This window comes from Perkinsus marinus (genome assembly GCF_000006405.1).
Source record: "Perkinsus marinus ATCC 50983 genomic scaffold scf_1104296937140, whole genome shotgun sequence".
In the NCBI taxonomy this organism is placed as follows: Eukaryota; Perkinsozoa; order Perkinsida; family Perkinsidae; genus Perkinsus; species Perkinsus marinus.
Window position 1 is genome coordinate 223,483 of NW_003213889.1, and position 27,674 is coordinate 251,156.

The 27,674-nt window shown below is 50.5% G+C and overlaps 12 protein-coding genes and 1 non-coding gene across 13 annotated transcripts; 5 read left to right on the forward strand and 8 right to left on the reverse strand.

Moving 5' to 3' along the window:
• Window positions 1-43: 43 nt before the first annotated feature.
• Window positions 44-6,978, reverse strand: Pmar_PMAR023336 (hypothetical protein; the record flags this gene model as incomplete). Its single annotated transcript, XM_002783171.1, has 29 exons — window positions 44-505; window positions 556-640; window positions 691-872; window positions 922-1,022; window positions 1,067-1,184; window positions 1,227-1,370; window positions 1,414-1,512; window positions 1,560-1,663; window positions 1,712-1,790; window positions 1,833-1,880; window positions 1,959-2,028; window positions 2,080-2,171; window positions 2,214-2,362; window positions 2,446-2,545; window positions 2,598-2,858; window positions 2,902-3,342; window positions 3,390-3,479; window positions 3,531-3,638; window positions 3,689-3,907; window positions 3,950-4,039; window positions 4,086-4,295; window positions 4,338-4,493; window positions 4,546-4,772; window positions 4,817-5,662; window positions 5,783-6,352; window positions 6,401-6,629; window positions 6,681-6,770; window positions 6,816-6,917; window positions 6,961-6,978. The coding sequence occupies 29 exons, from the start codon at window positions 6,976-6,978 to the stop codon at window positions 44-46; spliced, it is 5,490 nt and encodes a 1,829-aa protein (XP_002783217.1).
• An 88-nt stretch (window positions 6,979-7,066) lies between these two features.
• Pmar_PMAR023337 (hypothetical protein) lies at window positions 7,067-7,871 on the reverse strand. The gene is made up of 2 exons (XM_002783172.1): window positions 7,777-7,871; window positions 7,067-7,730 (listed from the first exon to the last, which is right to left on the reverse strand). The coding sequence occupies exons 1-2, from the start codon at window positions 7,855-7,857 to the stop codon at window positions 7,245-7,247; spliced, it is 567 nt and encodes a 188-aa protein (XP_002783218.1). The 5' UTR covers window positions 7,858-7,871; the 3' UTR covers window positions 7,067-7,244.
• An 835-nt stretch (window positions 7,872-8,706) lies between these two features.
• On the reverse strand, window positions 8,707-9,532 carry Pmar_PMAR023338 (ferredoxin, putative). The gene is made up of 4 exons (XM_002783173.1): window positions 9,341-9,532; window positions 9,083-9,257; window positions 8,886-9,030; window positions 8,707-8,839 (listed from the first exon to the last, which is right to left on the reverse strand). Exons 1-4 carry the CDS (start codon window positions 9,522-9,524, stop codon window positions 8,756-8,758), a joined length of 588 nt encoding a protein of 195 aa, XP_002783219.1. The 5' UTR covers window positions 9,525-9,532; the 3' UTR covers window positions 8,707-8,755.
• A 406-nt stretch (window positions 9,533-9,938) lies between these two features.
• Pmar_PMAR023339 lies at window positions 9,939-10,011 on the reverse strand. Its single transcript has one exon. It is a non-coding gene; the product is annotated as a tRNA-Glu (tRNA).
• Window positions 10,012-10,483: 472 nt separating this feature from the next.
• Pmar_PMAR023340 (conserved hypothetical protein) lies at window positions 10,484-12,369 on the reverse strand (the record flags this gene model as incomplete). Its single annotated transcript, XM_002783174.1, has 9 exons — window positions 10,484-10,633; window positions 10,687-10,959; window positions 11,008-11,202; window positions 11,255-11,437; window positions 11,487-11,621; window positions 11,676-11,807; window positions 11,855-11,995; window positions 12,049-12,215; window positions 12,261-12,369. 9 exons carry the CDS (start codon window positions 12,367-12,369, stop codon window positions 10,484-10,486), a joined length of 1,485 nt encoding a protein of 494 aa, XP_002783220.1.
• A 955-nt stretch (window positions 12,370-13,324) lies between these two features.
• On the reverse strand, window positions 13,325-13,617 carry Pmar_PMAR023341 (hypothetical protein; the record flags this gene model as incomplete). Its single annotated transcript, XM_002783175.1, has 3 exons — window positions 13,325-13,368; window positions 13,433-13,535; window positions 13,597-13,617. The coding sequence occupies 3 exons, from the start codon at window positions 13,615-13,617 to the stop codon at window positions 13,325-13,327; spliced, it is 168 nt and encodes a 55-aa protein (XP_002783221.1).
• A 250-nt stretch (window positions 13,618-13,867) lies between these two features.
• Pmar_PMAR023342 (hypothetical protein) lies at window positions 13,868-14,081 on the reverse strand (the record flags this gene model as incomplete). The annotated part of the gene is made up of 2 exons (XM_002783176.1): window positions 13,868-13,952; window positions 14,000-14,081. Coding segments are annotated over 2 exons (167 nt in total), but the record flags the coding sequence as incomplete, so codon positions are not given.
• A 1,232-nt stretch (window positions 14,082-15,313) lies between these two features.
• Pmar_PMAR023343 (hypothetical protein) lies at window positions 15,314-15,809 on the forward strand (the record flags this gene model as incomplete). Its single annotated transcript, XM_002783177.1, has 4 exons — window positions 15,314-15,451; window positions 15,496-15,560; window positions 15,608-15,720; window positions 15,769-15,809. The coding sequence occupies 4 exons, from the start codon at window positions 15,314-15,316 to the stop codon at window positions 15,807-15,809; spliced, it is 357 nt and encodes a 118-aa protein (XP_002783223.1).
• A 258-nt stretch (window positions 15,810-16,067) lies between these two features.
• Pmar_PMAR023344 (hypothetical protein) lies at window positions 16,068-16,847 on the forward strand (the record flags this gene model as incomplete). Its single annotated transcript, XM_002783178.1, has 4 exons — window positions 16,068-16,205; window positions 16,523-16,593; window positions 16,642-16,754; window positions 16,807-16,847. The coding sequence occupies 4 exons, from the start codon at window positions 16,068-16,070 to the stop codon at window positions 16,845-16,847; spliced, it is 363 nt and encodes a 120-aa protein (XP_002783224.1).
• A 231-nt stretch (window positions 16,848-17,078) lies between these two features.
• On the forward strand, window positions 17,079-17,740 carry Pmar_PMAR023345 (hypothetical protein; the record flags this gene model as incomplete). The annotated part of the gene is made up of 5 exons (XM_002783179.1): window positions 17,079-17,159; window positions 17,205-17,279; window positions 17,331-17,422; window positions 17,527-17,633; window positions 17,694-17,740. The coding sequence occupies 5 exons, from the start codon at window positions 17,079-17,081 to the stop codon at window positions 17,738-17,740; spliced, it is 402 nt and encodes a 133-aa protein (XP_002783225.1).
• Window positions 17,741-18,491: 751 nt separating this feature from the next.
• Pmar_PMAR023346 (calmodulin-4, putative) lies at window positions 18,492-18,982 on the reverse strand (the record flags this gene model as incomplete). The annotated part of the gene is made up of 4 exons (XM_002783180.1): window positions 18,492-18,543; window positions 18,584-18,681; window positions 18,723-18,864; window positions 18,906-18,982. The coding sequence occupies 4 exons, from the start codon at window positions 18,980-18,982 to the stop codon at window positions 18,492-18,494; spliced, it is 369 nt and encodes a 122-aa protein (XP_002783226.1).
• A 3,411-nt stretch (window positions 18,983-22,393) lies between these two features.
• On the forward strand, window positions 22,394-24,393 carry Pmar_PMAR023347 (Serine/threonine-protein kinase RIO2, putative; the record flags this gene model as incomplete). The annotated part of the gene is made up of 13 exons (XM_002783181.1): window positions 22,394-22,453; window positions 22,509-22,587; window positions 22,630-22,741; window positions 22,787-22,878; window positions 22,927-23,026; window positions 23,073-23,145; window positions 23,194-23,312; window positions 23,404-23,481; window positions 23,527-23,640; window positions 23,691-23,868; window positions 23,916-24,065; window positions 24,116-24,229; window positions 24,277-24,393. 13 exons carry the CDS (start codon window positions 22,394-22,396, stop codon window positions 24,391-24,393), a joined length of 1,386 nt encoding a protein of 461 aa, XP_002783227.1.
• A 1,459-nt stretch (window positions 24,394-25,852) lies between these two features.
• On the forward strand, window positions 25,853-26,785 carry Pmar_PMAR023348 (conserved hypothetical protein; the record flags this gene model as incomplete). The annotated part of the gene is made up of 5 exons (XM_002783182.1): window positions 25,853-25,940; window positions 25,985-26,108; window positions 26,295-26,410; window positions 26,457-26,584; window positions 26,627-26,785. The coding sequence occupies 5 exons, from the start codon at window positions 25,853-25,855 to the stop codon at window positions 26,783-26,785; spliced, it is 615 nt and encodes a 204-aa protein (XP_002783228.1).
• Between the last annotated feature and the right edge of the window lie 889 nt (window positions 26,786-27,674).

The following is a 27,674-nucleotide window of genomic DNA, read 5'->3' on the forward strand; positions in this document are numbered from 1 at the left end:
ACCCAAGCGGTCAACCTCGGAGAACACTATGACAAGCGTGCATTCATCCCCCGCCCTCCTCATACTCATCTCTAAGCTCTAGAGCGAAGTCTTCGACCAGCGCAGCAAACACTTCCTCATCCACGTCCACCAATATCCTAGACCGTATCCTTTCCCGCTGACTCCAGTCGTAGAGAGCGGTAACACCGGTAACGGCAAGACAGGAGACAGCGCCCATTGCAAGGCCGTCAACTCGCCGCTCCTCTGCTTGTTGCACCTCGGAGTGATGCAAACCAGCATCTGCACGCATGCGCAAGTCGGAGTTTATCTCCAGTATCTGGTTTAATTGTTGCTGAATTGAAGACCACGAGTTCACAACAGCCACGAAGTGCGTCAACGGAGACTTCGTGCCGGGGAAGCGTTTGCTCCAGAGAGCGCACGTCCGTTGGGCATCCGAGGGCTGCCGAGCTAGCTCGAGGCAAGACTCCCATAGAAGCCTGTGGGTGTATCCGGAATCGGCCGGCACCTGAGGAATCGCATTCTGCCCATACCAACTTCTCCTCTACTCTCAGTCACCTTGTATTGCATCTCAGCTAGCGCCGAAGCATCAGCATTCCCTCCTTTAAGAGCTGTTGAGTCCAATACTCCCCTATCGGTGAACCTATAATAGTCGTGGGCCCCTAGCCCATCATTCAAGGCTGCAGAGCTCACCTAGCCTGTGCCTCCTTGACTACAGTATCAACGGCGGCCTTGGACGTAGCTAGGCGGTGTCGATGCAGCTTCCTGCTATCCGCATCATGAGGATAGCCGTCCTCCAATGAGGGACCATCGCGTCCCAATACACTGAGGACCCTCCTCTCAAGGGCTCTGTCGTCCAGGAGAGACTCCAGCACCTGAGGTAGGTGCCATCCCATCGCATCAATCGACGACCAACGGGCGAACATGTTCAGCAATGTCGTCAATACACTGGTCCAGCTCAGTCTTGGGCAAGGTCCTAGCCCAACCTAGTAGAGCGTCACTGCTGGGAATAGGGGTGACGGATTCTGAGAGGCTGACCATGTATTCCGATACAGGAATACCCTACTACCCGCTCTTGGTTCCCCCTCAACCCGAAGGACAGGTGAACCCCTACTGCTGCTGCTAGTCGATGGTCTCGGCAATAGAGGGACTAACTCTGGGCTCTGGACAGGGGCCTCCTCAACCACCTACCCGACTATGCCCACAGGGACACACTGGCTCTCCCCTACCTCCATCTTGTCGATCTCGAGGTCCTCGGCACTCTTCTTGGACACCACTGGGGACTTGGCATCAAAGCGGGCGACCTCGAGGATTTGCTCCGAAGACGACTCATATCGGCGTTGGCTGCTCCCACTAGCACCACTGCTGACTTCCTATAAAGGCACCCTCGAGGTACCAGCTCAAGAGAAGTACCACCTTCCAGACAGACGGGACCTTGGCCTCTGCGACCGCTCTGGCCGCCTCCACTGGGTCCGCGATTAGCACTGCCGAGTCCGAAGTGTCACGGGAGAGCTCCTGTGGGAGGCAAGTGATGGTGGACCTTTCGATAGATGCTGTACCACTTCACGGCTGCTGCCGAAATCCTTATCTCCCTCGGGAGCGACAACTACGATGCTACCGGGGGTCACAGCAGGGGAGGACGGCTCGAGACGGGCCAGGGTCTCCACTACTACAGTCAAGAGGAGTACGTATAACTGTTATGAAAGAGCGTTACGCTCGAGCTTGCTCTGGCTGTCCTCCTCGTTCTGAGCCTCTACCGCATGGATCCGCTGTAGGGTGATCGAAGCCGTCGACTAAATTGAATCCACCCCGAAGGGTTCCAAGGCAATACTCACCTTCCGCTCCTCGTCGCTTCCTACCAAGGCCGCCTCTCCCTCAACCACCTGTGAGCGCTGCCGAATACAAGAGGCCCCCGAGACCGCAGGTGGACTTGCCTCGTGAACGGGTGGCTCCTCGATCACCTCCTTACGATCTTCTACGACACTTTCCGCCACCACTTCAGCGTCCTCCCTCGACGGCCCTTCAGATACCCTAGAGGATTCTCTCAAGGGCCCTTACCGTACACCAGGGCTAGTAGCTCACGCTGGTGTCGTGGGACCAGTGGGACTCAATTCAGCATCCTCAACAGCTTGAGTGATCTCGAACGGCGGCCCCTCCCTCTTGGCCTCAGAGATCTGCCAAGCAAGTGCCCACTGGAAGGACCAACATCTGCATACCTCCTTCTTCAACTCCTTCAGGTACTCTACCTTCCTCAGCTTCGCTGCATTATCCCGTAGGGCATCCTCAGTCACCCTCGTGTCCTTAGCAACAGCCTCACTTCTCGACTTCAACCGTTGCTGCTGCGCTAGAAGCCGGCGTTCCGCATCTATACCAAGACGATACCAAAGGGCGACCACACGGACCGCCAACCTCTGATGATGATCGAGAGGGAGTCTGTACTAGACCCACTGGACCCTCGAGAGTCCATCAGCCCTTCACTGAATCTCTCCAAGGAGGTCTTGAAGGAGTCCTTAGCCTCCCGACGTCTCCTCTTCCTCTCCTCCACAGCCTGATGACAGACCCCACCTGACCAACCCGCCCGAAAAGGCCACATCACTAACCCTGCGATGCTCCCGCCGCCTCTTCTGCGGAGAGGCGATGTCCCTTTCCTTGCCAGCAGCCATCTTCTCCCTACTGCTCCGGATGCGCTCCTCGACGTCCGCCTCGGCCTTCCTCCTCCTCCGGGCCAAGGCCCCACTGACCTCCTCTACACTCACGTTGTTACCACCATCAACAGTGAACTCAGTAAGGATCGACATGCTAGAGGACGGGCTGTTGCTCAACCTCGATTCATATAACGAGGTATGGCTAGACCGGAGGCCCTAATCGATACCACTCCAGCTCGAACTTCCACATCATTCTTACAGCATCGTTGGCCTCCCCTCCGTGAGTCGATCGTTCATTTCTGAGGTTCCTGTAGGTGAGATTCAGATGGCCCTCCAAAGCAGCGCTCGCCGTAAGAATGCTGGCCTCCTCTGGATCTGCCGACCCCGGACCTCTGCCAGTCGATGACGCTGACCGCCAGTCACTGAACGGTGAAGTGAAAGGGAGGGATATGTCCGACTGGATCGACGAGGCCACAATGGAGCCGGGCTGGACCACAGAGACCTCGGAAGTGGTGGCCTCCTCATCCTCGAAGCCCACCATGGAGTAGGTAGGGCTAGAGCGGTTACTACCAGACCGAGCCCTAGAGGAGCCTATAGCAGCACAGGAGTGAGAGAGCTCCACCTCCACACCCGACGCACCTCTGCTGTACCGACCTGCATTAGACTGGCCTCCATTCGAGGACAAACTCGGCTGTACACCCTAAACACTCCAGGGTTTTTTAGAGACGACAGCAGGGTAACTACTACTTGGTCCACGCCTCGACTTGGCCCCTCCGTCTGGGTCCACATGGGGTAAGAGAAACCATGGACAGAGTCCTGGACGAAGGCTCCACGCAACTGTAGAAAGCATGGCTCAACAATAGGAGGGTTAGGAGGAGGATGCCTCACGGCCTGGTCGATATCAGTACTAGCCTCCAGTGTGTGGTCCAGACAGTCAATGTCCATCTCCATCCTCCCTATCTCCGTCTGGAGGCCAATAGCCTCCACCGAAGGTACCTGCAATACGGCGGCTACAGTACGATCACCAACACCGAGGCCCAACCCACCGTGGGAGGCTCCGTCGTGGTGGTCAGCGTTTGGACTCCCATCGGGACATGGACTGTCCCATGACCCAAGCCCTCCCTCATGCTGTCCTCCCTCTCCGTCTGCACAGTACCATCACGGTTAATACCAGTGGCAGGCTGGGCCACTCCCCCTGTCAAGTGCTTCTGGGCCCGGGCCAGACGCTCACTGTGACGCTCCCCTGCCGCCAAAGCATCACTGACCTGACAGACCCTCTGCACTACGACTAGGCATCGACTGAATACTTGTTGGTTGATCATTTTGTGATGGCGCCTATGGAGCTCGGCAGAGTCGGCCAATCGAATCAGTTCGTCCGTTCGGTCCATGTGGTCCAGCTGACATGGTGACACGGTGGTGACACACGTTAGAGAGAGGGGCTACCGCCAATCGTGCCTTATGACTCAGCTCCTCCACGTGAGATCCCTGGATTCCTGTACAAGCACCCCGCAGAGGGATGCTCTCTTTCGATGTTCCCTCGCCAGCGGAGGGATGTGCCGTCCCACTAGGTATTGATGACGGTGTTACGGTACCCGCTAAACCACTGCCGCTACCACTGGTGCTATACACTGGCTCTGCCTTGGTACAGATATCCTGAACGGCACCATCTTCTCTAGACTGCCGCCTCCCCCTTACCTCGAGCTCCTCATCACAGTGGGAGGCGGTAGTACCACTGGGGGACTGCCGCTGCTCCTCAGTGGGGTCTTCGTCGATACGGCTGATCCCAATACTGTCGTATAGCGACTCGGGAAGGATGTCAGAGGTATCCCCCATGGTAGATGCTGCTATGCCCTGAGTCACGTGCCACGAAATTCCAACACCGCCACATTAGGGAGACGCCCACCTGCCGCGGCCCAACACTACGACTGTTCGAGGGGCTGGAGATTCGAATCGGAGGCCGCCTCTGAGTGTTGAAGTCGACCAGCATAAGGCCGCCGCTATCAGCTGTACTAGGCCCCCCCGTAGACATTATGGTAGGTTCAGGCAGAGATGGTATGTCAAGGTTAGCTTGTACCGCAGCTCCCACCGCCAGACCCAATGCATGGACTCCTGCCTGGTCCCCAGGAGTACCTGCAGGCCACAGTAACGATCCCCTCAACCCTAGCGGGCGCTACCTATGGCGCTACGCATACTGGTGACTATGTCAACGACCCTCATACCATCGTCCGCATCGATGTCGCCCTCGTCGAGACCACCTCTACCATCAGAAGAGCCGCTAGAATCCACTCTGATGGGGGTATGGGAGCGACCGATAGAGTCGGGCCTTGAATAACCAGGGCCGTCAAATGCATACCGCTGGGGTAGAACCCGGGATCTATTCAACGGCCTCCCAACTGGAGGCACCGGCAACCGCTGTGCTAAAGAGGCCCCTCCTTTTAGGTATCCCTCGAGATAGTCCGAGACCTCCTCTGGCGGCCCAGGAGTAACCGAGGCAGCGGTCCGATCAACTATGACCATATCCTGAGGGCTAGTATCGGGCTCAGGTCTGGGGTACCGCAAGGGCCTCTCTTGAGGCTGCCATAGACCAGCTGCTGGAGAGACAGTCGGCATAGTGGTGGCCGGCAGGGAGGAGGAGAGGACCTCAGGGGAGCTTGGTGAAGGGAAACTGTGAGCAATGTTGACCAGAGTGAGGCCATGAGCGCTGCAGAAGGTGCCCAGGAATTCCTCCGAGGCCTGGCTCCAATGTAGAGGGGAGGTCGAGGAATTATGCTGGAGGGAATTGTCCCGCAGTCCACCCAAGTTGGTGATGGTCAGACCATGGGCCCTAGCGGCATCCCGCAAACTGTTACTAACCTCACTCTGGGCTGTTGACAGTAGAGGAGCCTCCTCCTCCTGCTGCTGCTGGAAGCCAGCTCTTGCTGCTGCTGGTGGACTGGGCCGTCGTGCCCTCTTTCTCCTAGGAGGGGAAGTGTTAGTCCCCACCGTCCGCTTAGACAGGCCAATAGACTCTTCCTTCATAGCTGGTGTAGAAAGCGATATAGATGTTATCAACGGTGACAGCTCTTCCTCCTGACTATCACCATTACTACTGCTACCTAGCTCGTGGTAGCTGGGCCCTGGATCCTCATCTATCCTCCCACCTGGAGAAGCGTTCGGTGTCCCCTCCTCCTCTTCTTGCAGTACCGTCCGACTGCGACTAGAAGCCAGCGCCCTGGCCAGCTTAGTGGCCTTATCCAGTGCTTTCTGTCGCAGCCTCTTCCGCAGAGGAGGTCGGCCCTTGTCCGGACCCGTCCTTCTCTGCTGGTCTGTCGTCGGGGCCACAGACTCCTTTCGTTTCCGAGGCGGGAGAGGAGGTATTTCCAGATCGTCCCGTGGTGACACGCAGCCCTCGCTGAAGGGAGTGCACCGACCATCAGGCCTCTTGTTCGCCCAGCTCGTGGTCCTCCCCTTAGGAGGTGGCAGGCTACGACTACACCCCCTGCTAGGCGGCCTCGTACGTGGACCAGTAACCCTCCCACCGTAAACCTGGGTAAGGGTATCCCTAGAGGTAGCGGCAAGGGACGGTCTGTGGCGACCGGGCTCTTTGCCCTCAGCTGGCGGCTTGGGACCATCTACCAACGACTTGGATGCTGGAAGGGTCCGCGCCGCGCCCGTGCGGGGTGGCCCCTCGACCAAGAGTGCCTGTCTGAGTTGCCTGGCCTGGGCCGCTTCTGAAGATGACAAGCGGTCCCATGAGGGAGCCCATGGCCCCGACCTACCTTCCAGCTCCCTCTCTCTTCGTTGTCTCTGTATAGCAGCATTGGCTGCATGCCGCGGGACATGCGGTACGACCACTGTGGAGGCCCTGTCCCCCGTGCCCCCCGCCGCCGAAGACCTTCTACGGGAGGCTCTGCTATGCCCACTCCTGAGCTGGGCCTGGGCCGCAGCCTGTCTAGCCATGGCCTCCTGCTTCCCTGATAACTTGAACAGTTCTGCTGGGGGCGGCACCTAAGTGATCCCACGAGCCTGCGACTATCACCCCTCCCCTTTCCAGCCCACGTTGCCAGCCAGTGCCATGGCCACAGAGTCCGCCACAGCTGCGAGGGTCCTGGGACTGCGCACACCGTTAGAAGCCCCGCCAAGGGAAGACTGAAGGGAGTCCGTCCTCTGCAAGAATTGAGACCCTTCACCCACCCTCCGTCCCTCCCCTTTAGAGCGCTTAGTGCCAGCACCAGCGGCAACGACATCGGGCCCGCGGTCCTTGCTGTCAACAGACGATCGCCGCGACTTTCGAATCTATACAGACATTTGCAGTACGGTCGGGAGCAGCCGCTACGACCTGCGTAGTTGAAGACATGTTCCCCCTTGAAAGAGAGCCGACAGAAGATCGGTACACTGAATCTTAGAGGCATGTGTGACGACTCAACACAACACCTACGGCTCATGCAAGATCTCCGCGGTGAGCGGTGATGATGATAATGAGAATAATAATATAGACAATATCCCCTATACACAAGAATGCTACTGTACACTGAACGGCCCTGGGGGGAGGGTGAGCAGGGAAAGGGCAATAGTAGGGAGGACGTGTAAACATCTAATTCTGATCATGCACGACGCGGGCTTCTAGAAAGCGTTGTTCTCTGATTGGCAAATTTCACTTTTCCACTCAGCCCAGTCCTTCCATCCTTCACCACCATCATCATCAGCTAGCCACTTCCCAAAGTAGTGCCACCGACGATCCTTATTGTAGTCACAGAACCACCACCGACCTCGCTCTTCATACCACTTATAGTTGCAGCTATCGTGCTCATCAAAAGTGTCACTACGAGTGTCACCGTCATCATCGTCATCATCACTAGTAACCGTCAAGTTGGTACACCCTCCCTCAGTCGAAGTGCTACCACCAACCCCATTAGTAGCCGAGGGGCCTTCGCCAAGCACTCCAGCAGCAGCGGAGCGAAGCAAATTCATTATCACAGGATTCACGCTGATTTCGCCGGGCCGATGCGGCTGCCGACAGAAAGGGCACATGAAGCGGCCGAATCCCCGAGCTCCTTCCAGCGAGGCAATGCACTCAGCACATAGATTGTGTCCGCACACCCCCAAAAGCTGAAATAGAAACATATCTTTACGCACAGCGAAGATTTTCTCTCACCTTCGGGATATGATTCTGAAGGTCGAAGTTGGTCGAACAGTACTCACAGACCAGATCGCTGTCGTAGTACGAGTCCGACATGTTCTACGATGATGATAATAATTCTGATAAAAGCATCCTACTAAAAGCGGCCATAACACAACAACATGGCACAGTGCATCCAAGTCAACATGAAAATGGTCATTACAACTCCTCCCCCCTGCCGCCAACCCTCCCGCTTTCAGATAGTCCTCCTCCGCTGCCTCCGCCTCCTCCGAGACCAGCCTTTTGCCAGGGAGTTCACCACATTACGCAGTTTGTCCAGGTCCGCCTTAACGCCCTCCCCAACAACCTATTCCATCTGGCCGCCCATACCCGACCTAATATTATAGTCCCCCTCAGCTGCCTCCACTCGATAGCTCTCTTTACTGAGTACTCCCTGTACTTCCTAACGCCAAAACTGACAATACCAATTCCCTACCACAATTTGGTGAACTCCTATATTGTCATTGTGACTTCAACAGGCAGTAGTAGAACCACTAGTACTTAATCTCGATACAGTTCAGAATATAGGCCTAGGCTAACTATGAAGATAAGGGTGTTATATCCCTGCAATATGTAGATTCTATCCAGCTGAACTGATCGAGCCATACTTCAGTGCATATACCAGAGTTTGGCCGCTCTTTTCGGTGCTGCTAAGTTCGCAGCTATACTCCTATACTGCCAATCTGCTTGGTGAAAGGGGTGCTGCTCAAGGGGGAAAAATATATAGATTAAATATGATGTAGTATTGAGATACCCCCGAGCTCGAACCTTCGATATCACCCTGCAAGTCTCTATATCCGATAGTTCATCCAGCCATCTGCCTTGACCGGAGGAAGCCTCGACATAAGAGAGGGGGGAAACCAACTAGCAGAACCCTTGAGTTTAGTAAACGCAACAAGGGGAGAACAGACACTTCTATGTTCGGTTAAAAGGTACAAATCCAGTCGAGCCACCTCTAAGCCACCTCGCTCTCACAATTACTGCGGATGGTCACGTCGCTTTGAGGATAGGCCACGCAAGTGAGACAGTACCCCTTATCCTGACCACGACATATCAATACAGTGAAGGACCCCCCATCCAACTACCATCTGGCCTTGTTCCAAGAAGGCCTGGTCCTCTTGGTCCACAGAGCCCTCCAGGACCTGTCCAGCGCAGGCAGCACATGCTCCCGCCCGACAGCTGTAGGGGAGGTCGAAGATCCCTGCATCTTCAGCGGCATCGAGGATGTACCTGCAAACGCCATTCACTTCCCTAATGAGGCCACCATATCTCCCCACACTACGTGTCTTCATCGCAATCGAACACCTTGTCACCATCGGGAGTTTGCATCGTTATTTTGTACCCTGCACCGACTCTCCGATGACCGAGCAGCGAGGGCACAGGGTTGGCGCCAGGAGTAACGCCGAGGGCGCTCGGACGACAGCTACGGAATACTGTTCGTGATGGTGATGCCGAACCTACAGTGGAGGGCCGTTTATAACAGGTAGGGATTCAATAAAAATGAATAAGTGAAAGCGGAAATTCTACTTGAGTTTATTACGTTTGCTCGACAAGAACTTGGCACTCGAGGTCTGTCGACCGCTCCCAATAGAGAATGCCAAATCGGCGCTCATCGTCATAACACTGACCAAGGCGTAGGTGCCGATAGCCGCCAAGAAAAGACGCAGTATGCCACTCTTCTTCCCGCTCCTCGGAGTAATAGTGGAGCCCTTGGTGGCAGCCATCACTCCCGAGACAAAACACAAGACAACTGACATTGGAATGTGGACAACCTCCCTCCATACCAGAGGTGTACCCGAAACCGTCACCGTTGAGACATTTTCAGAGGATGTAATCTCGCGGACTGAGCATCACTTCACAGTGTGAGGCTCATTCTATCGGGGATCAACAGGCGCTTCTATGGGAGAGCCAGAATCCAGAGACAAGGAATTACTAGTTATGCCAATATCTGCAAGTCTCAGATTGAAGGAAGAATGGTGAAGGATCAATATGAGATCCAGTTCCGAGACAAGCAAGACAGCTGTAACATGCTATCGAGGTCTGCTAACAAACAACTCGACTGGATCGAAGAACACAACGATAATCGAGTAACTAAAAAGGAAAACGCTTACTAGCGGTGACAAAATGCACGGAAAAAGTTCCGATGCGGGGACTCGAACCCCGGTCGCGTGGGTGAGAGCCACGAATCCTAACCAGCTAGACTACATCGGACGATGCTTTAAATGAGTTATACCACCGTAGATCCCATGCTGTGCATCATTTGCAGCTTGTGTTCGAAAATCACTCGACTAAACTCTAGCACTGAATAATGAATCGTCATCAGAAACACTCCGTGATTTAACAACTCGGAGCTGATCAGGAATCTACAAACTTTTGTTTTAAGAGACAAAACGTTGATATACAACCCTAGCAGCAATGGTTCCATGATCTGTTGTTTGAGGATCAGAGCATTGACCGGTATGGATGGCAAACAGACGAGGCTCCTCCCGTTGAAAGCGAACGGACAACTTAGCTCAAGTGTTCCAATTGTATAATATTGAGCAAAGGACTCCAGGCAAACAACTTTGCACATGCCATAACGAGCCCCAAACAGGAACAAAAATTCACCCAGCATAAAACCCTCGATGAGGAAACAGTTGACCAAGTAACCATGCTGCTAAACAGTAAACAAATCAGTCAAGTTTTAAAGTTGAACATCGGTGACACCAAGACGCTCGCCCATGTCCAATAGCTCGTCTCGGTAGTAGCCTTCAAATTTATCATAATCTTTCACCACATTGGGGTCGAGAGTAATGTTGAACATCAACTTTCGGTTGTACGAAAGGACGATCACCTAGAAAGCAAGCAATAATAAAGACTCTCCGAAAATTTCAATGCGGCACTCACCTGAGTAATGATGTTCAGGAAAATGGGGTAGATAGACTCTACCTCCTTCCCAGCGAAACAACATGGCGTCTGCATCCCAGGCACATTCGAGAAGACAATTGAATGGCGAGAAAACAGGTCCATGCTAGACCCCTGGGGGACAAACTTAGGCATAAGAGGAAGGATAGTGTTGGTGATGAACATCGAGGTGAGGAACTCTAGCGACTTCTTCAGGTGGTTCATAGGGCGACTACTTGCTAACATACGCGAGATCGAATCCTTCGATCGGATAGCCTGAAATAATAAGAGTCGATAGAAAATACCCAAAGGTAACAAACTCACCTCGCTCAGATCAACACTGCAAAAAGAAAAATTATTGCCAAGCCTATCACCCTCAGGCGGGGGATTGGGACCAAACTCGAGTGGAGCCCCAACTGGTACGAGCATCCTCATAACGGTATTGTTATCAACAGCAGATCCACCATACCTCCTCATAGCGCCAACCATAGCACCCAACAACACATCGTTAACAGTAGTCTAAACAAACACAAGTAGAGCAGTCTCTACACAAAGGCGCCACTAAGCCTACCTTCTTGGGCGATCTATTCTTGATAGCCTTCACATAGTCGAGGGAGAAGGGCTTGAGACAGATGGACTTCCGCGCTCCACTGTAGGTCAGACCACCTTTACGATGGGCTAATGATGAGTTGAAACCATACTCCGACTCAAAGCAACTCTTCGTCTGCAACACATTGGCGATCAACGACCGAACCTAACACCAGAAGCTCTCTCTTCCACAGGAGGTGCTTCCCTGTACTTACCCATTCTAGAGAGAATAGAACTCCATAAACCAACTTAGTCAAAAAAGACATTTTAATAGGCTTCTTCTCCTTAGGGTTCACGTAAGTAATAGGGCCTCCATCACGAGAAACAGCAACAGCGTCCAACAACTGGATCTGAACACATAATGCATACAACTTCCATACAAGGTACTCTCCGGCAGTGCCTACCAAACTGATGCCGTCCCCTATAGTGTGATGAGAGCGGAAAAGCACACAGTCCTTCTGCTCAGCTCCCTCAGCCGCTGGTAGCAGATGAATTTGCCATAAAGGCTTATCAGTGGGCAGTGGTACGTTAATTATCTGATCGACATGCTCATCATTTTGACGAGGCCTTGCGTTCACTTTACCTCCTCGATTTTATCATCCAGCGCAGCACGGCTCTTTATCGGCTCGCTGGTGAGTACATGCTGCGAGAGATCAATGTCGACAGGTTTCCAGCTGTGAGTCTTCACATCAGGAACGCACGAGAAACGCGTAAATGATAACAACTGAACGAAAAAGGCTCAACCAAGGACAGACAGATTGCACAAGAGCTCATCACCTTTTCCCTCACTAGCTTGTCTATGCTTTCTCTGTCCGGCATTTTATCTTTGAAAAGAACAGCGCAGTTGATCACATTGCAGGTCGCTGGGAGGTTGGCCTCCTTAGGAAAACAGTCCGCGAGGAACATATGCTCTTCCATCCACGTCATGGGCCGAGGTCCCGAACCTGAACTCATAATTTCTACTGATCAACAGGAACTGCTGAGCTCACTTTTCTTGCTGACACCAACGAAGGCCATAAAGAGTACCTTCCCGACCAGAGCTGCTGCTAGAGTAACGATAGTGGCGGCAATAAGATACGAGTAGCTGTCGACAAACATTATAAAGGAAACAATGTGCTGGTCATGAGCGTGTCGTCAAGCGACGATAATATTAAGTTCACTACGAGGCCTTGACAACAGATATACTATCCAATACGAAGAACTTTGAACTCACTACGGAGCCCCAGTTGATAGGAGTACCAGCTAGTACAACTGGTGTTAGACTAACTACAAAGCCTCACCCCACGGAAATACTAGCGAGTACTACGCATGCTACATTCACTACGAAGGCTCATCCAATGAGGAGTACTAGCTAGAGCCAAGGATTCTAGATTCCCTACCAAGGCGCAATCACTCATAATACTGTCCCACTCGGTCGGCCAACGACACAAGCCTGTCCCCATACGCTAGAAGGAGTGGATACGTTAGCCCTATGCAATTAGCGCAGCTTCACAAGGTAGAGTAATCATGGTAAGATGGAACATTCGATTGATCGATTCTTACGTTTTCTGAGGAAACTTTTCTCCCTCGTAGACCATCAATAGACTATCACCAAAAACACGCTATAAAATAGTATACCACAATGTAACATCAACCTGCACTGGAGGTTTAACACTAAAATACATAACCAAAATATCTAATTTTCAAATAAACAACCCAACAACCATTTTCAATACAAAAACCTTACCTCTTCCTCTCAAGTACTATTTCAGGGCAACTCCACACAGCAGACCATCAGATTGGCCTCAGCTGATCAGCACAGTATTTTGAAGACACTACAAGGACCTCAACGACCTTCAACATTTCCCTTCACTATGTTCTACATCCGAACTAGATGCAACTCAAACACCCCATCTAGCGTAGAAACCAATATCCCAATCCGCGCATAAAAATGGGCACAACTCGAGGGACTAGGGTGAATCGCATGAGACTTGAACCAATCAGACCTCCTATCCGCCCTCCTCTCGAACGAACGAGAAAACCAGCTTTACAACAACATGAACATGAACCTAGATCAGCAGTAGAAATCGTCATGAAAACAACCAACATAATAGAAATCTAATTAGAGCAGGGAACAACAAACGCCAACAAACAACAAGAGCCGCATCTAAAACTATGCTACCCATTCCGCCGATGAAGACCTTTTCAACAGGGCCAACCTTCATTGGCTCCTCAGCCTTGTAAATGACGAAAGTAGTCGGCTTCCCATCCGGGGTAGTGGCCATCTGTGCAACAGTTGAACCTACCCAAATGCCCTCGCTACGTCTCGAATTCTATATGACGTACCAGAGTGAGGCCGTCAGCCATCGTGTGATGGCATCGGAACACAACACAGTTCTTCTGCCCAGCTTCCTCGGCTGCTGGCAGGAGATGGACTCGCCATAAAGGCTTATCACTGGGCAACTCATTGATGAGCTCCGAAGAAACAGTATACAAATTATTAAGTCTAAATTGGATTGTAGATTGTGGTAAACACCCAGTGTTCCTTACCTCGTCAATCTTGTCGTACAACTCTTTGCAGTCCTCAACAGGTGAAGACGTTTACAGCCATATCTACATCGACCATTTTCCAACCACGCGACTCCTGAAGTCTGACTTCACATCGGGTACGGCCGAGAAACGCGAGAAACAAAGAATAGCAGCTAAAGAGCAACAATTTTCATACCGTAACTTGGCCACTTCCACTCACCTCTTCCTTCACGAGCTTCTGCACTACATCCCAATCCGACAGATCGTCCTTGAAGAACACCTCGCAGTTGATGACGTTGCATGCAGGCCTTATATTGGCCTCCTTTGGGAGCAGTCACTCAGAGACATATGTTCCTCCATCCACGACAAACCTCTAATATTAGAGGTTGCACATATGGAGGAGGAACAATGCATTGTGCTGTGCTGTGCTGTGGCATCCACGGCATCCACGGCATGTGGTATTTGTCCGTGTTATGCACGGAGCATCACGGCAGCGCACTTTCTCCTTTAGAACGGGTCATACGGTTGCAGAATATCCTTCCCAGCGCTAGGGCCAGTAAAGTGACTATGTGGCCGCTAGGAGGGATCAGTAACCGTTAAATACCATCAAAACAGAAACAAATCTGCTGATTATGTTACAAACTCTCATAATGATTACAGTCGCCAGTAACGTATTCATACATCGTCAAGTTGCTCTCAGTCCCCATGGACTAGTGCTAGAGAGTCTACTGGAGAAGAAGCTCGCCTAAGCCATCATGTGTCTATGAATCGACCACCACCATCATATTCCCAAAATCGACCACCTCAGGTTCAGAGCGATTAAGAGTGGGTAAAATATTCCGGTAACTGTTAAACTTCACGCATTTAATCGTCGTGACTCACAACGGTGGAGGATGCTCCTCATCGGATTTTGTAAGGCTTACACAGTGTTCGCCGAAGCATAGCCATCCGACAACGCCCCAGTAATGCTCTTATTATGTCAATATCATCTTTAGGTTCCCAGAGCCCGATGAGAAGGACCAGCCCAACACCGGGTAGGTTGGGGACGTGAAATGGTTCGAATGGGGTATTCTTGCCTCCTCCTACGCCTTGGTGCTTCCTCCTACAGCCACCAGCTTCGAAAGGGGGTTCCTTTTACATAGTGTTCGTCGAGCTGAGCTCAGTACATTGTATATCGGGCAATGCAGACCAAACCGGCGTACACCCATTTAAATTTGAGAAGTAGTTTGTGTGGAGGGAGTGACGATGGTACGTCAACCTAGCTCTGTGATCGGCCACTGTGGGAGGAGCATCAAGGATGATACAACTCACGACATCAGGGAACTCCTGGCCATGCTTTCATATCGATATCCCTCGTCATATTATTTATCACATACGCATGCTGCTGAAGCGTGCTCCCATAGCATCAAATTATTCGATCATTCCCGGGACCCTGGTCGAGCCAGACCTCTCAGGTGTATGCAGTAGTTCAGTTCAATTGTGGACATATATAAATCGGCACTTATACGGGCAGTTTAGTTCCTCCCCTGTTCCTATGTTAACAGTGTCGGTCCAAGTCCCCCAAGGTGCTACTGGTGGCAGTACCATCCAGATCATCGATCCCACCTCTGGCAGACCTTTCCAGGTACAGGTCCCTGCCGGCCTCAACCCAGGGGATACCTTCAATGTCGATGTACTACGTCTCCTCCTACTGTGTATCTTATTATCTCTTTTCAGCTCGGGCCAACTATTGTCCAGGGCAAGCCCGTAGGTGGTGACCCTGATCAAGCCTACGGTGGCCCGTAGTGACAACTCCTGTATATCATCACCTCACGTGCCTGTCCCTCAGACATCATTCGACCCAAGCCCCTCCCCAGACGGTGATCATCAACAGTGGTCCTGCTCAGAGCCCGAGCGCCGCTAATGCTGCTGGCTCAGTCGCCTGCTGTGCATGGTGTGCAAGTACTAAGGATGGCACTCTATGGATTGTAGCTTAACTTCACGTCTTAGGTTTACTAGCATGCTGTGCCCTCGGTGAAGCATGTGGCTAGGTTCACTCAGCTTTATTCCACTGCTGTCATACCGTAACAGTGCCAATTACATCACTATTATAGAATAATTATTTATCAAAGTAGCACTGTCCTCACTGAGGACTGTTCAGGCGCATATGCGTGCTCTTTCTTTTCCGACCAGTTGGTATCGAATCTGTCCAAAGCGAACTGTTGTTGAGCTTGCGTGTTGGTCTTCCTGCCTCGAAATGGTGTGCTACTTCATGAAATGGTTTTGTTCAGATTTAGTTGATCTTTATTATGGCAATTCTAACAGTCCAGGTCCCCCAAGGTGCTACTGGTGGTAGCACTCTGCAGATCACTGATCCTGCTACAGGCAGACCAATGCAGGTACAGGTGCCGGCTGGCCTTAAACCTGGTGATACGTTCAACGTTGAGGTAATAACGGTAGTGGTAGTGGTAGTAGTAGGAGTAGTAGTAGTAGTAGTAGTAGTAGTAGTAGTAGTAGTAGTAGTAGTAGTAGTAGTAGTAGTAGTAGGAGTAGTAGTAGTAGTAGTAGTAGTAGGAGTAGTAGTAGTAGTAGTAGTAGTAGTAGTAGTAGTAGTAGTAGTAGTAGTAGTAGTAGTAGTAGTAGTAGTAGTAGTAGTAGTAGTAGTAGTAGTAGTAGTAGTAGTAGTAGTAGTAGTAGTAGTAGTAGTAGTGATAGCGATTGGTCTGGACATAGTCAGTTCAGTGACTAGTCTGGAGTATTTCAGGTTTCACCAACAGTAGTGACAGCTCAACCTTACGACAGTGGATACGGCGGCTATGATTCTTATGGGAACTCGTAAACACCTATATTTAACCAGATATCAATATAGGAGTAGTTTATCAGATATCAACATCCTCCTCACCAGACAGTCATTATCACGGATAGTGGTCGCCCACAGTCGGACGATAATGCCCAGGCTGCAGCATCAGCTGCTAGTTGTTGTCTCTGTCTCTCTAGTAAGCCACACCTTATCGTTGCTATTTGGCGTACACCTTTATTCCTCCTCAGCTATGCTGTCATGTTGCCTCCTTGGTGAGGCCATCGGATGAGCAGCAGCCAATTTCACCAGATTTGCAAAGACAAACTCTGGAGGCGTCTTGTCTCCATCGTTCACCCTCTTATATAGTTCGGCAAAGGGATTTTGTATATGCCTATTCTACTGAGCTAAAGTGTTTACGCTATGCGTTGTTCCTCCAGTGTGCAATAAGGTGTTTCTCATATGCCCCAACATTGGTCTAGTGTTGCCTACTCAATGACAAGTGACTTTGTTATTCAGTTGTATGTCCGCATCGGCACCACCAGCTTATAATCCTTACCAAGGAGGGAATCAAACTGGAGGCGGAGGAGGCGGTATCATTTCTGTAGGGCTTTGCAGTAGGCAGCCGTTGAATTGTCGGTGTGGTCAGGTCCAGGTCCCTCCTGGTGCTACTAGCGGTACCACCTTACAAATCACAAATCCTCAAACTGGAGCTCCCCTCCAGGTTGGCTTATCCCCTTGGGATTACAACCTGTAGTAGTAGTGTGTGTTGTAGGTACAGGTGCCCTATGGAGTCGGTCCTGGTGAAGTTTTTCAAGTTCAAATACCATCAGCATCATATGCTGGTTCTTATCAGTCCACATCAGGGTAACAGACATTATAAGGATCCCGTCCGTTTTCCTTTTCCGTTGAATCCGTGACTCGCCATTCTTTCTATCACACAGTTTCTCAACGGAGGGTCTACTGTGTAGGTACTCCCAACCAGTGAATTACCAGCAACCACCTAAGCAAACTATCATCATCCACGAGTCGGACGATCGGCGTCGTTATGACAATGGCGATGCCGGCCTCGCCTGCTGTGCGGGGATGCTTGGTACACCCACACAAAGTGTCTCTATTGGCGAACTGTGTTCCTTAGGTGCTTGTGCGGCATGCGCTCTGTGCGATATCCTGATGCAGTTTTAACAGACACTCGGAAGATGCCCTTGGTGGTGGGAGCCCCCGTTGATCTTTACTGCGATAGACAAGTTGAGTACAATTCGAATTTCATTTATAGGCGTTCGTAGCTTCGGCCTTTCTATGTTGGCCAACTATTCTTCAACCGAGTGTTGTGTTTAGTTCATGCACCACGGTCTCTGGCCACGACCCTGTGTAACGACCGATGTGCTAATCACCATTACGGTGGGTCGATATCGCACCGAACGGTTATCGTCTCATGACGTGCTTCTCTAGCAAGAGGTATGTATTATCTGTGAGCACACCGCATCTCAGCAAACTCGTTAATCGCCCTTGGACGCAAATTCGCTCGTGCAGTAGTTCCCTTGAGCGTGGTCAGTATGGCTACCATATCAGGCGCACATAGGATGAGCTCGTGTTGCATAGGACCACATGCACAGACACCTTATTGTCAACAACCAATTCCGAACAGAGTTTTTCCATGGCGGGGATCCGAATGGACGATCAAAGTTGACTGGATAAGCAAGGTTGGCTCGAATACAGGTTCCCGCTTCGTTGCCGTGAGTAAGAGCTCCTCCATTTTCCCAACTCTAGTTGATGATGTTGATGTAGCATCAACAACTAACAACCTACGATCGAAGTAGACATGTGGCAGAAAACTAGAACAACTCTTTAGGGGTCAATTGATCCAGCCAACACCAACGAGGTGAATAATGACAAGCCAGGGCATGTGGACAGTGAGTAGCACTAATCGGATAAGTCAGACGATGCGACAGCATCTCTCGTCCTCTTTATCTTCAACGTTAGCATACCTAGACAATGTGTGTCGGCCCACTCGGAGATCTGACCCACCAGGCGCTGACTGCGGACAAGAACTCCACTTCATGTATCTTGCCGTGTCCGAGCACATCAGCTTTGGTGAAGACCCAATCAACCTCCTCGTTGCTGACCTGCAAAGGGCAGCGGTCTCTCGCTAGGCTGCCTTAACCACTGCGGGCGTGGCCGTCCTCGCCTTAAAGCCGTCGTTGAGATCCACCAGGAACAACTTCAATTCATCACGGTCCAAGCAACCATCGCGCGACAAATCGTACTTATTGAAGTACTCCCTGATCTGTCCTTTTGCATGGCGGTACCTGAGAGCTCTCGCCGAGCACAACGAAAGGATCTCTCTCACGTATTCCAGACCTTCAACGCGTAGAGAACTTCTTCTTGCCCTATAGCCTCTGTACCGTCTGTATCAGCAACTTTCATGATGAATTCCACCTGTCTCTAGAGTGCCACAGGCTACTTTGGAAGGCGTCCTTTGGTATACCTCGTCGACATCAGGCTCTTCGCCACCATTATAATCTCGTAGCAGTAGAGCTAGCTGGTCTCGCTCAAGTTGCCGGTTATTGTCCGTATCATACTTCTTGAATATCTGCATAGACTCAAATTCTCCGAGTCTAGTCTATGATGTGTCTCGACACTGGAGCCCAACCATAGGCTCTTCGAACAAACCAGCTGAGTTTGAGAGGCGATATTCTTTGCTTTTACACTGAGCTTGCATCGGGTAGTGTAATAGTGGTATCGAGTAAATCGAGGATTCGCCCAGTCATTCTCACCGATAATATACGTTGTCGTTCTTTAACGTGTCGATCGTGGGCTTGTAAACGACCTGCAGAGGCATGCTGGCGTCCTGCCGCCTTGAGTCCAATGTACGCTGCTGTTGCCATTCACTCTTCGAGACGATTAACTACACCTTTTAAACATCTAGTTCGTCTTTGGAACCATCAATTTCGTCGCGACGCGCGAAGTTGGAGGTACGAATCCAAAACGGGAAGATCATATTCGCAATTAGAACTTTCAACTTCGTCATAGAACTTTCAAGTTCGTCCAAAGTCAATGGGAAGTTCAAATTCGTTCTAATAGAACTTTCAATTTCGACTCTCGAACCTTCGAGTTCGTCATAGAACTTTCAACTTCGTCGAGTACACCTTTGGAACTTCAATTTCGTCCCTTTAGGAAAATCGACTTCGTCGTTCGGAACTTCAATTTCGTGTTTGCGGGGCAATTATGCCAGTACTCTTACGATGAGGCTCGTGTTTTGCTGATCGTGCCACTCGTCCGTGGGCATCATGCAGAACCAAGCCTCTGCGACACCCATCCATGCGGCCGCTGCTCCCGCTCACCCCGTCATATCTCCTGACCGCGCGCACATGGCTCGAGAACATGGCGAGGAGGCATCGTTCCGCTGTCACAGCTCGCTTCTGCGGGCATGCTATTGGGTTGTTGAGTAAAGCAATTAACCACGAATACATGCCTGCCGGTGGTTGACTTTGTCGCTTTCTTGATCGAGCCAGTCATATGAGTGGCTGCCAGCTACTGGCTGGCCGCACTATTCATGTGACATGACATTGATATGAGGATTTTCGATAGTGCCTTCGTTGTTGCTGTAATACTACTTCGGTTGTGTACCGCGAGCACTAATCATAAGCCTCACCATGAGAGTACTGGCATGATTGTCCCGCAAACACGAAATTGAAGTTCCGAACGACGAAGTCGATTTTCCTAAAGGGACGAAATTGAAGTTCCAAAGGTGTACTCGACGAAGTTGAAAGTTCTATGACGAACTCGAAGGTTCGAGAGTCGAAATTGGAAGTTCTATTAGAACGAATTTGAACTTCCTATTGACTTTGGACGAACTTGAAAGTTCTATGACGAAGTTGAAAGTTCTAATTGCGAATATGATCTTCCCGTTTCGGATTCGTACCTCCAACTTCGCGCGTCCCGACGAAATTGATGGTTCCAAAGACGAACTAGATGTTTAAAAGGTGTAGGTCGATTATGCTAACGGTTAATCGAAAAGGAAAAGATGAGCCTGTCCGTGACCCTCGCGAGGTAGGTAATTCCCTATCTCGAGCAATCGGCCGAGCAGAATTGACAACACAGCTCTGCTCGGTGAGAGATGGAGGGATGGCTCTCTCGGAGCGGTAGAAGGTGGGGTTCGCGATGATTTCAAAAATGCAATCCTCCAAAAGGCTGAGCTTCCAGTTACAGCATTGAGGTTCATCAGTATGTGGGATCATTCAACTTGAATGATTTCCGATGGGCAGGCCTGGGAGTTTATAGTAACTAGCGTGATAACTGTGTCTGTGCGAGGCATCTCACTGCACTATCAAATGGTCCTCTATTGATAACGATAAAACACAATAACATACTTGCCCAGTGCAGTGAAATAAAAGACCCCTCAATGAGGTGGTGACAATATCCTGTCGTCCTACTCGCTGTTCATGAATACATCAGTCGAGGAAACAGCAGCCGGAGTCTGATATCCTACAGTAAGCGTTTCGATAGTGTTCTGCTGCCCTAAGCCATTGTTGCAAGTCAAGACGGCGCATCGCTCCGCTGTCCGAATGATGCATATTGTGCATTTATGTGCTTTCGTCAAATTTCAATACTGTACGTCATTGAATTCTCTCCTCAGCTGCCTGTCACCAGCTTGCCACTGGGACCAGAGGTCCTCGAGAATTTCCTCAGATACACTACGTGGGTAAGGCTAAAATAGCGTGGCCCATCCTCAACGGCCCACTAGACAGAGAATGCGAGTAGTGGCCATACTCTGCCTCGGAGCCTCTCAGCTGACCGTCGTGTGGATCGTCCGTCCATTGGACGAGGACGAGCTGTCTCGAGTGGAAGGAGGGTTTATAGAAGATTCACAATAGGTCCAGCTTGAAGCATAGGCGAGGAGGCAGGAAGCGAGCTGGACTTCAGCAATACTCGACGGACATTCCTTGATTCATCCATGTGGGAAGTCTTGGTGGATGTAAAATGCTGATGCGGTTATTGGCCTGTATAAAGAGGCGTGTCAGGGAGGTTACAACGAGTGGTGGACTTGTCGAGGCCCGTAGTTGCTGCTAACCTACGGCTATATACTTCCCCACAGGCATATGGCATCGTTAGCGTTTATGGTAGTTTGGGTTGGTCATAAAAGGATGTGAGTGGAGAGCCCTACAGGTTTTACAAGATATGAGAAGTCCGTTATGCATCCGGCATTAGTCAAGCTGAATGAGCGCTCTATCTGTAGCTGGATCCACCTGCAGGGCCTTGGACTCACACCAGGGAACCTAAAGACAATGGAGACTTTTATGATTGCACTTAGCAGTACTCAGTTAGACTGTAGCGGAAACGCCTCTAGTCGAGACAGTTGAGAACATGTGATACGGTCTTGGTACTGCCGTGGTTTGGAGGGACAACTCGATGATAGCAGCTGAGCATGATCAGGCTCGTTTGCTCCTGATTGCAGCTTAGGTGTATTCCAAACTGGATGTGTCTGTATTGGATAATGCGCCGCGGAGAGCCGAGTTGTGGTAGTTGGGGGTAGGGAGGCATCTAGTAGTCCTCGTCGGAGGCTGACTGCAACCTTCGGAGGCAGTCTCGTACTATACGTTATCAGCCGCATTACCATACATCTATTGCCGATCTAGACGACTGCTTTACTGAAGATGAGTGCAGTAGCACTGGCCTTGGCATGCATGAGTAGCTACAACCAGGCGTCTTGTCCTTAAGGGATGAGTATGATGACTAACATGTCGTCTGTTGCTGACAGTGCTTCTCCCACTTCTACGTATTGTGTTAACTGTTGCCTGTTGATTACGTTGACGAGCCTCAGTAGCCTTTACCTTCATGCGTTTAGACTGTGAGATCTTCCGCTACCTCAGCAAGGAGGACTTGCGAGTCCTACAGGTAATGACTTGCTACGGCGCACCATAATGAGTTCCTCATCCTTGCGTTGCCTCAGGCTCTCGAGGTCGGCCATAAGAACCACGAGCTGGTCCCGTTGCAGTTGGTGGAGAGTATTGCTGGGCTTAAGCGTGGAGGTACGACTCTCACCTAGTTAGTCGGCTTTTATGGCCAATCAGGTTGCTTCAAGACTCTGCAGAATCTACTCAAGCACAAGTTGGTGGCACACGACGGGAAGACCTACGATGGCTACAAGCTCACTTACAACGGCTACGACTTTCTCGCCCTCAGGTAGGGAAGCCTTTTCACTTTTCCTAGAGGTTATTGCTGCATCAGGACTTTGATGTCTCGTGGCAACATCGCTGGAGTTGGACAGAGGGTAGGCGTTGGGAAGGAGAGTGATATACACGTTTGCACTGACGATGAAGGTCCTAGCAAGGGGAACTGAGGTTAGTGGGAAACTCTGTTGGTTGCAGGTCGACAACTTGTTATCAAGTTCCACCGTTTGGGTAGAGTGTCCTTCAAGACAGTAAAAGAGAACAGAGACTACCTACAGCATCGGCAGTCTGCAAGCTGGTAAGCCGAACCTAAAGGGTTCCTCTACTATGTTGGATCTCCTTAGGATGTACTTGGCTCGTCTAGCAGCTGCTAAGGAGTACGCCTACCTCACTGAGCTTTACAACGCCGGCTTCCCTGTGAGCCTTACTTACTGAGTGTAGCATTAGAAGAGTTCTTGCGTGAAGGTACCAGAGCCTGTTGGTAGCAATAGACATGCTATTGTGATGGAGTACCTCGATGACGCCACTCCCATGTGTCAAATAAGGAAGCTGGAAAAGCCAGAGATACTTCTCGAACGATGCATGTACTAAGGAATAAAGCCTTCTTATAACAGTGTTCGGAGTCGGCATGATATGAGCTTGTCGTATCCAAGGCTGAATGACTTCTGGCTTCAGGTCCCTGCTCCTCAGTATAGCTCAAAGCGGTGTCATTCATGGTGACTTCAACGAGTTCAATCTCTTAATACGGACAGTGTATGATAGTCGTCAGCTCCATTGCAGTCATTGATTCCTTTTCAGACGAGTAAATCCTCTCGATGAGTCTAGTGAGGTAGAAGACTACGAGGTCTACGTCATCGATTTCCCTCAAGTCCTTTCTGTCGAAAATCCCGACGCTAAACGTATCTTTGAAAGGTATTATAGGATTCATTCAAGGCCCTGTATGAGCCCTTTCCTTGGATTAGAGATGTCGAATGCATCGCGACCTACTTCGCCAAAAACCACAAATATATGGTGGATACAGTACCGTCTTTCGAGGAGGACGTTTTGCCTGTTTACCGAGCCAAGACCAAGGTGGAGGGCATAAACCTTGCTAGTGTCATCACCGAAGGAGAAGATAAGCTGCTTATGGATAGCTGCGCAGTACATACCACACCTTCGATACTTCTTGTGGACTTTGTTTGTTCTAGGCATTCGCGGGTCTCGACCAAGAGGAGTGTCCTGACCTCACCGAGGGAGACGACACCCTTGAAGATCTCCTGGCTGGGTTGGAGGCAGATCCCAAAAGCTCCCCAACTGTAGATGTTGATGGTGAAGGAGCTGTTAGTGATGGTCCGGAGGTGAGCGGCGTATTACTCGATTACTTGCAAAACACCTCGTCTTGGCTCAGTCTACGGCATCGGAGTGGGAGGATAGAGAAGAAAAGCGACGGGTGATCAAAAGCCAGAATCATGTTCTACGGAAGCAAAGGCGAAAACCCCAGGATAAGGACGTTCGGGCGAAAGTAATTACCGCATTGTTTGGTGAGTCGGTTGTGGTATCGTATAGTAGGTAAATCGACAACTGCGGTCGAAGAATAAGGCCAAGCCAAATGTACAGAAGTCTCGGGAAGCTCGACAGAACCAAAGGGAGATCAAAGAGAACAGCTCCATTGGATCGTGGCTCTGATCTCTGTTTGTCATTCTCTCGCGACTGTGCATCATATCCCTCTTCAACGTTTTCCTGTTTCTTACCACTCCTCGTCGGAGTTGTGTTGTTGACGAGTCGTCTGGGCTTGTTGTTGATCAGCAAGACATCGTGTACACTAGCAGGCGCGGACGAGAATTCGCGACCGTCATCTGGTTCATGGGACTCTCCAAGGTGGTGGTCAGCAATGCAGCTCAATCGCGCGGGTTTAGAAGTTGACTAGGACGTTGGTGGCCCACGCTGAGCTGAGCCATCAGAAAAGCTCAATACCCACTCATTAGCAATTTCGCTCGCTCTATAGTACTTAGTCTCAAATATTTGAATTCGACTGTATGATTGATGACTGAAGAGATTCGCAAGAGAGGTTTGCCTTGGCCTCCATTCGGAAATACGGTCATGAGAGATCGGAGCCTGTCGGAGGCACTGGAAGGCTCTTGAAGACAACGAGAAGGATCTTCACGGATGTATAATGAAGTTATTCTAGCTATAGGTTTTCTTTTGGCGGCAGAAGGTCATCAATGGTCGTGCCGTGACCAAGATGTACAAGGAGAAGAAGAAGACTGTCTGATTGGCTAGGACGGCGGCGTTCGGTCAGTCGGAGTGAACTCTATTGCGCCTCATGGAGTGTCAACTTCAATACTTGATCCCTGTGCATGGGAGAAGCCTGAAGATTCAGTACGTCAGACCTCGAGGCAATGCAACACCCGATAGGCCCAGGTTACGCAAACTGTTTAGTTTTGACATAGACGATTCCCTCCGGAACAACATAGTCCTGTTCTCTTCTGGTATGGTACTACACAGTGAAGTCGTTGATATCGACACCCCATTCTAGAGAGAAGCTATTAGGTCGTACTCCAACGGAATACGGAGGCCAAACTTTCACTCGCAACTCTCGAGTGGAAGTTTGGTCTCCGTATTTGTCGTATGTGTATCCACTCACGAGTCGTGAGTAGTATGATCCAGAGCAAACTAGGCTGATTCAACTCGCCTGACCATCGAGTACAGATTGTTATGACATTGTTATGTGCTGTTCCTCGGCAACATACCAATTCCATCAGGTCGCAGTGCACATGCTCTTTGGTCTGGCAATGTCATGCAAGGCGTATTAGTATTCCTCAATCACTCATATTTCTCATTCTCTTCTGTTGTATATTAAGCGCATGTTCCGTGCATCATGTCAAGTGTTGGTTCATCTGATGCTATCGTGTTGGGGTGCCCTCATGAACAGCCTAGCTTTGAGTTACAGAATGTATACGAATTCTGGTATTGGCTAGGCGATCGGATACTTAGCAAGTTTTCCTTAGGCGAAGTACAGAAAATAGTCTCCATTGCTTGGTTGAGTTGACTACATTTACCATGCCGTTCTCGAGCGTAGTTTTACAGTCGCTCTGGGCGGTAGCCATGTGCCTTGTGGCGGTAGCCTTGTGTTGACCATTGCCCTATGGTGTCTCAAGGGGCCAAGCTCGAGTTCTTCTACGACGTCATATCTCCATATACATACCTCGCCTGGCAGACACTAAAGCAATACAGTAGGGTCAGTGCTGCACGGTAAGCATCTACTAGGTGGTCATAGGTACCATATGGGATATCCGTGTGGTATTACGTCCGGTATTTCTTGGAGGCATTATGAAGGGTAGCAATAACCGCCCACCAGCTGTGGTCCTCAACAAGGGAAGGTTCATGCAGGAAGATCTCCGGTGAATGCTGCTAAGCACTATTCGTTTATTGTTCAAACCGCTGGTAGGAGGTCCGCTCGGATCCTCGATGTTCCAATGCTCCGTACGCCGAGGAACTTCTTCACTCAAGTGGCTCTACAGATCATCATGATACAGAGGCGAGTTCCTCGAGAGGGGACAACCTTGAGCTTATAAGACCGTGTCCAGATTACTAGCGGCCGCACCAAACCAGAACATACGAGAGAAGCTCACTGACTCCGCCTTCAAGGCTGTCTGGGAGGATAAGAGTCTCAGAGATGCACACAACAATCTAGTTCAAATCAGTGAGGAGTATATCCGTTACGGTATAGTTCCGAAGTGTCGCTCTAGATGACGAGTTTTTACGTGGAATTTGCACGACCGCCGGCCTCGACGAGACGGATACCAATAGGTTGTTGGAGGACGCGAAGACGATTGGTAAAGCGGAGCTCACTGATACAACTAGCGAGGCGTTGGAGGTCAGTCAAGTTGGCTGAAGATTCGAAGACTTCCGACTTCAGAAATATAATGCCTTTGGTGCTCCTACCATCGTCGTTCATGTTTGCGGCAAACCACACATGTTCTTCGGCAGCGACCGTTGGGAGCACATTGCCTTCCTCCTCAATAAGGACTATTACGGCATTAATCCGGCGAGGAAAACTCCAAACAGCCGACTTTAATCCCACAGAGACATTTGAACTTGTTTTTGGTAGTTTCATGTGATTATCACAGGCTGACTTTGGTTGCCAGTGACGATACGAGGCAACTTAACCATTTTTCCTGTGCTTCAATGAAATCATGAAAGCTCACATCTTCGTATACATTCAGCATGCATTCTATGATGTTCGCCCAACAGTCGGGGATTATACGTCGAGTCGCGCTGGGTGCGAAAGCGGAATTCCCACGTGTCACTAGTAGTAGTGCATGGTTTCTATCACTAAGATTTTTGACAACTACGATACAACAACCAGACACTCGTATTCAACAACACAGTAGCATCATGCAGGACGACGGACATCCATCCTCCAATCGATCACGTTAGACAGTTGTAGAGAATCCTTGAAGCATGAGCATTCTCAGGCTATGAAGAATAAGTTTCACTCAACGACGTTTGAAGGAAAGTTTTTTCAGTTTGGGGAGATTGAACGACAGGAGTTTGGAGGGCATTTTGGGTCGGAATGAAAATTTGCGACCACTCTTTTCGGGGACTTTCAAATGGAGCGGTTGGCTTAAGACCGCCGCTCGATACTCACCACACATCTTCTTGAAGCTGCCATAATGCTTTTTCAGCGCATGGACAGCCTCAGAACAAAATTTCGTTGGCTCCGAAGAAGAAGTTAATCGAAATTTTCCCTTGAGGGGATCCTCGATGACACTTTCGTTGTAATCACGATGCTCGGCTTCCTTCGCATTCCCGGGATTCCACATGTCGTGGCCACCAGGATAATGTCGGCTCAAGTGTCCAAAAGCGGAACTGAGGCATAGTTGATGCGCATCATCCCCAGATAGGCTTACAATTCAACTTGGAATGTTTCCCATTGGAAGGTCCGCGGGCATACGATGTAGAGA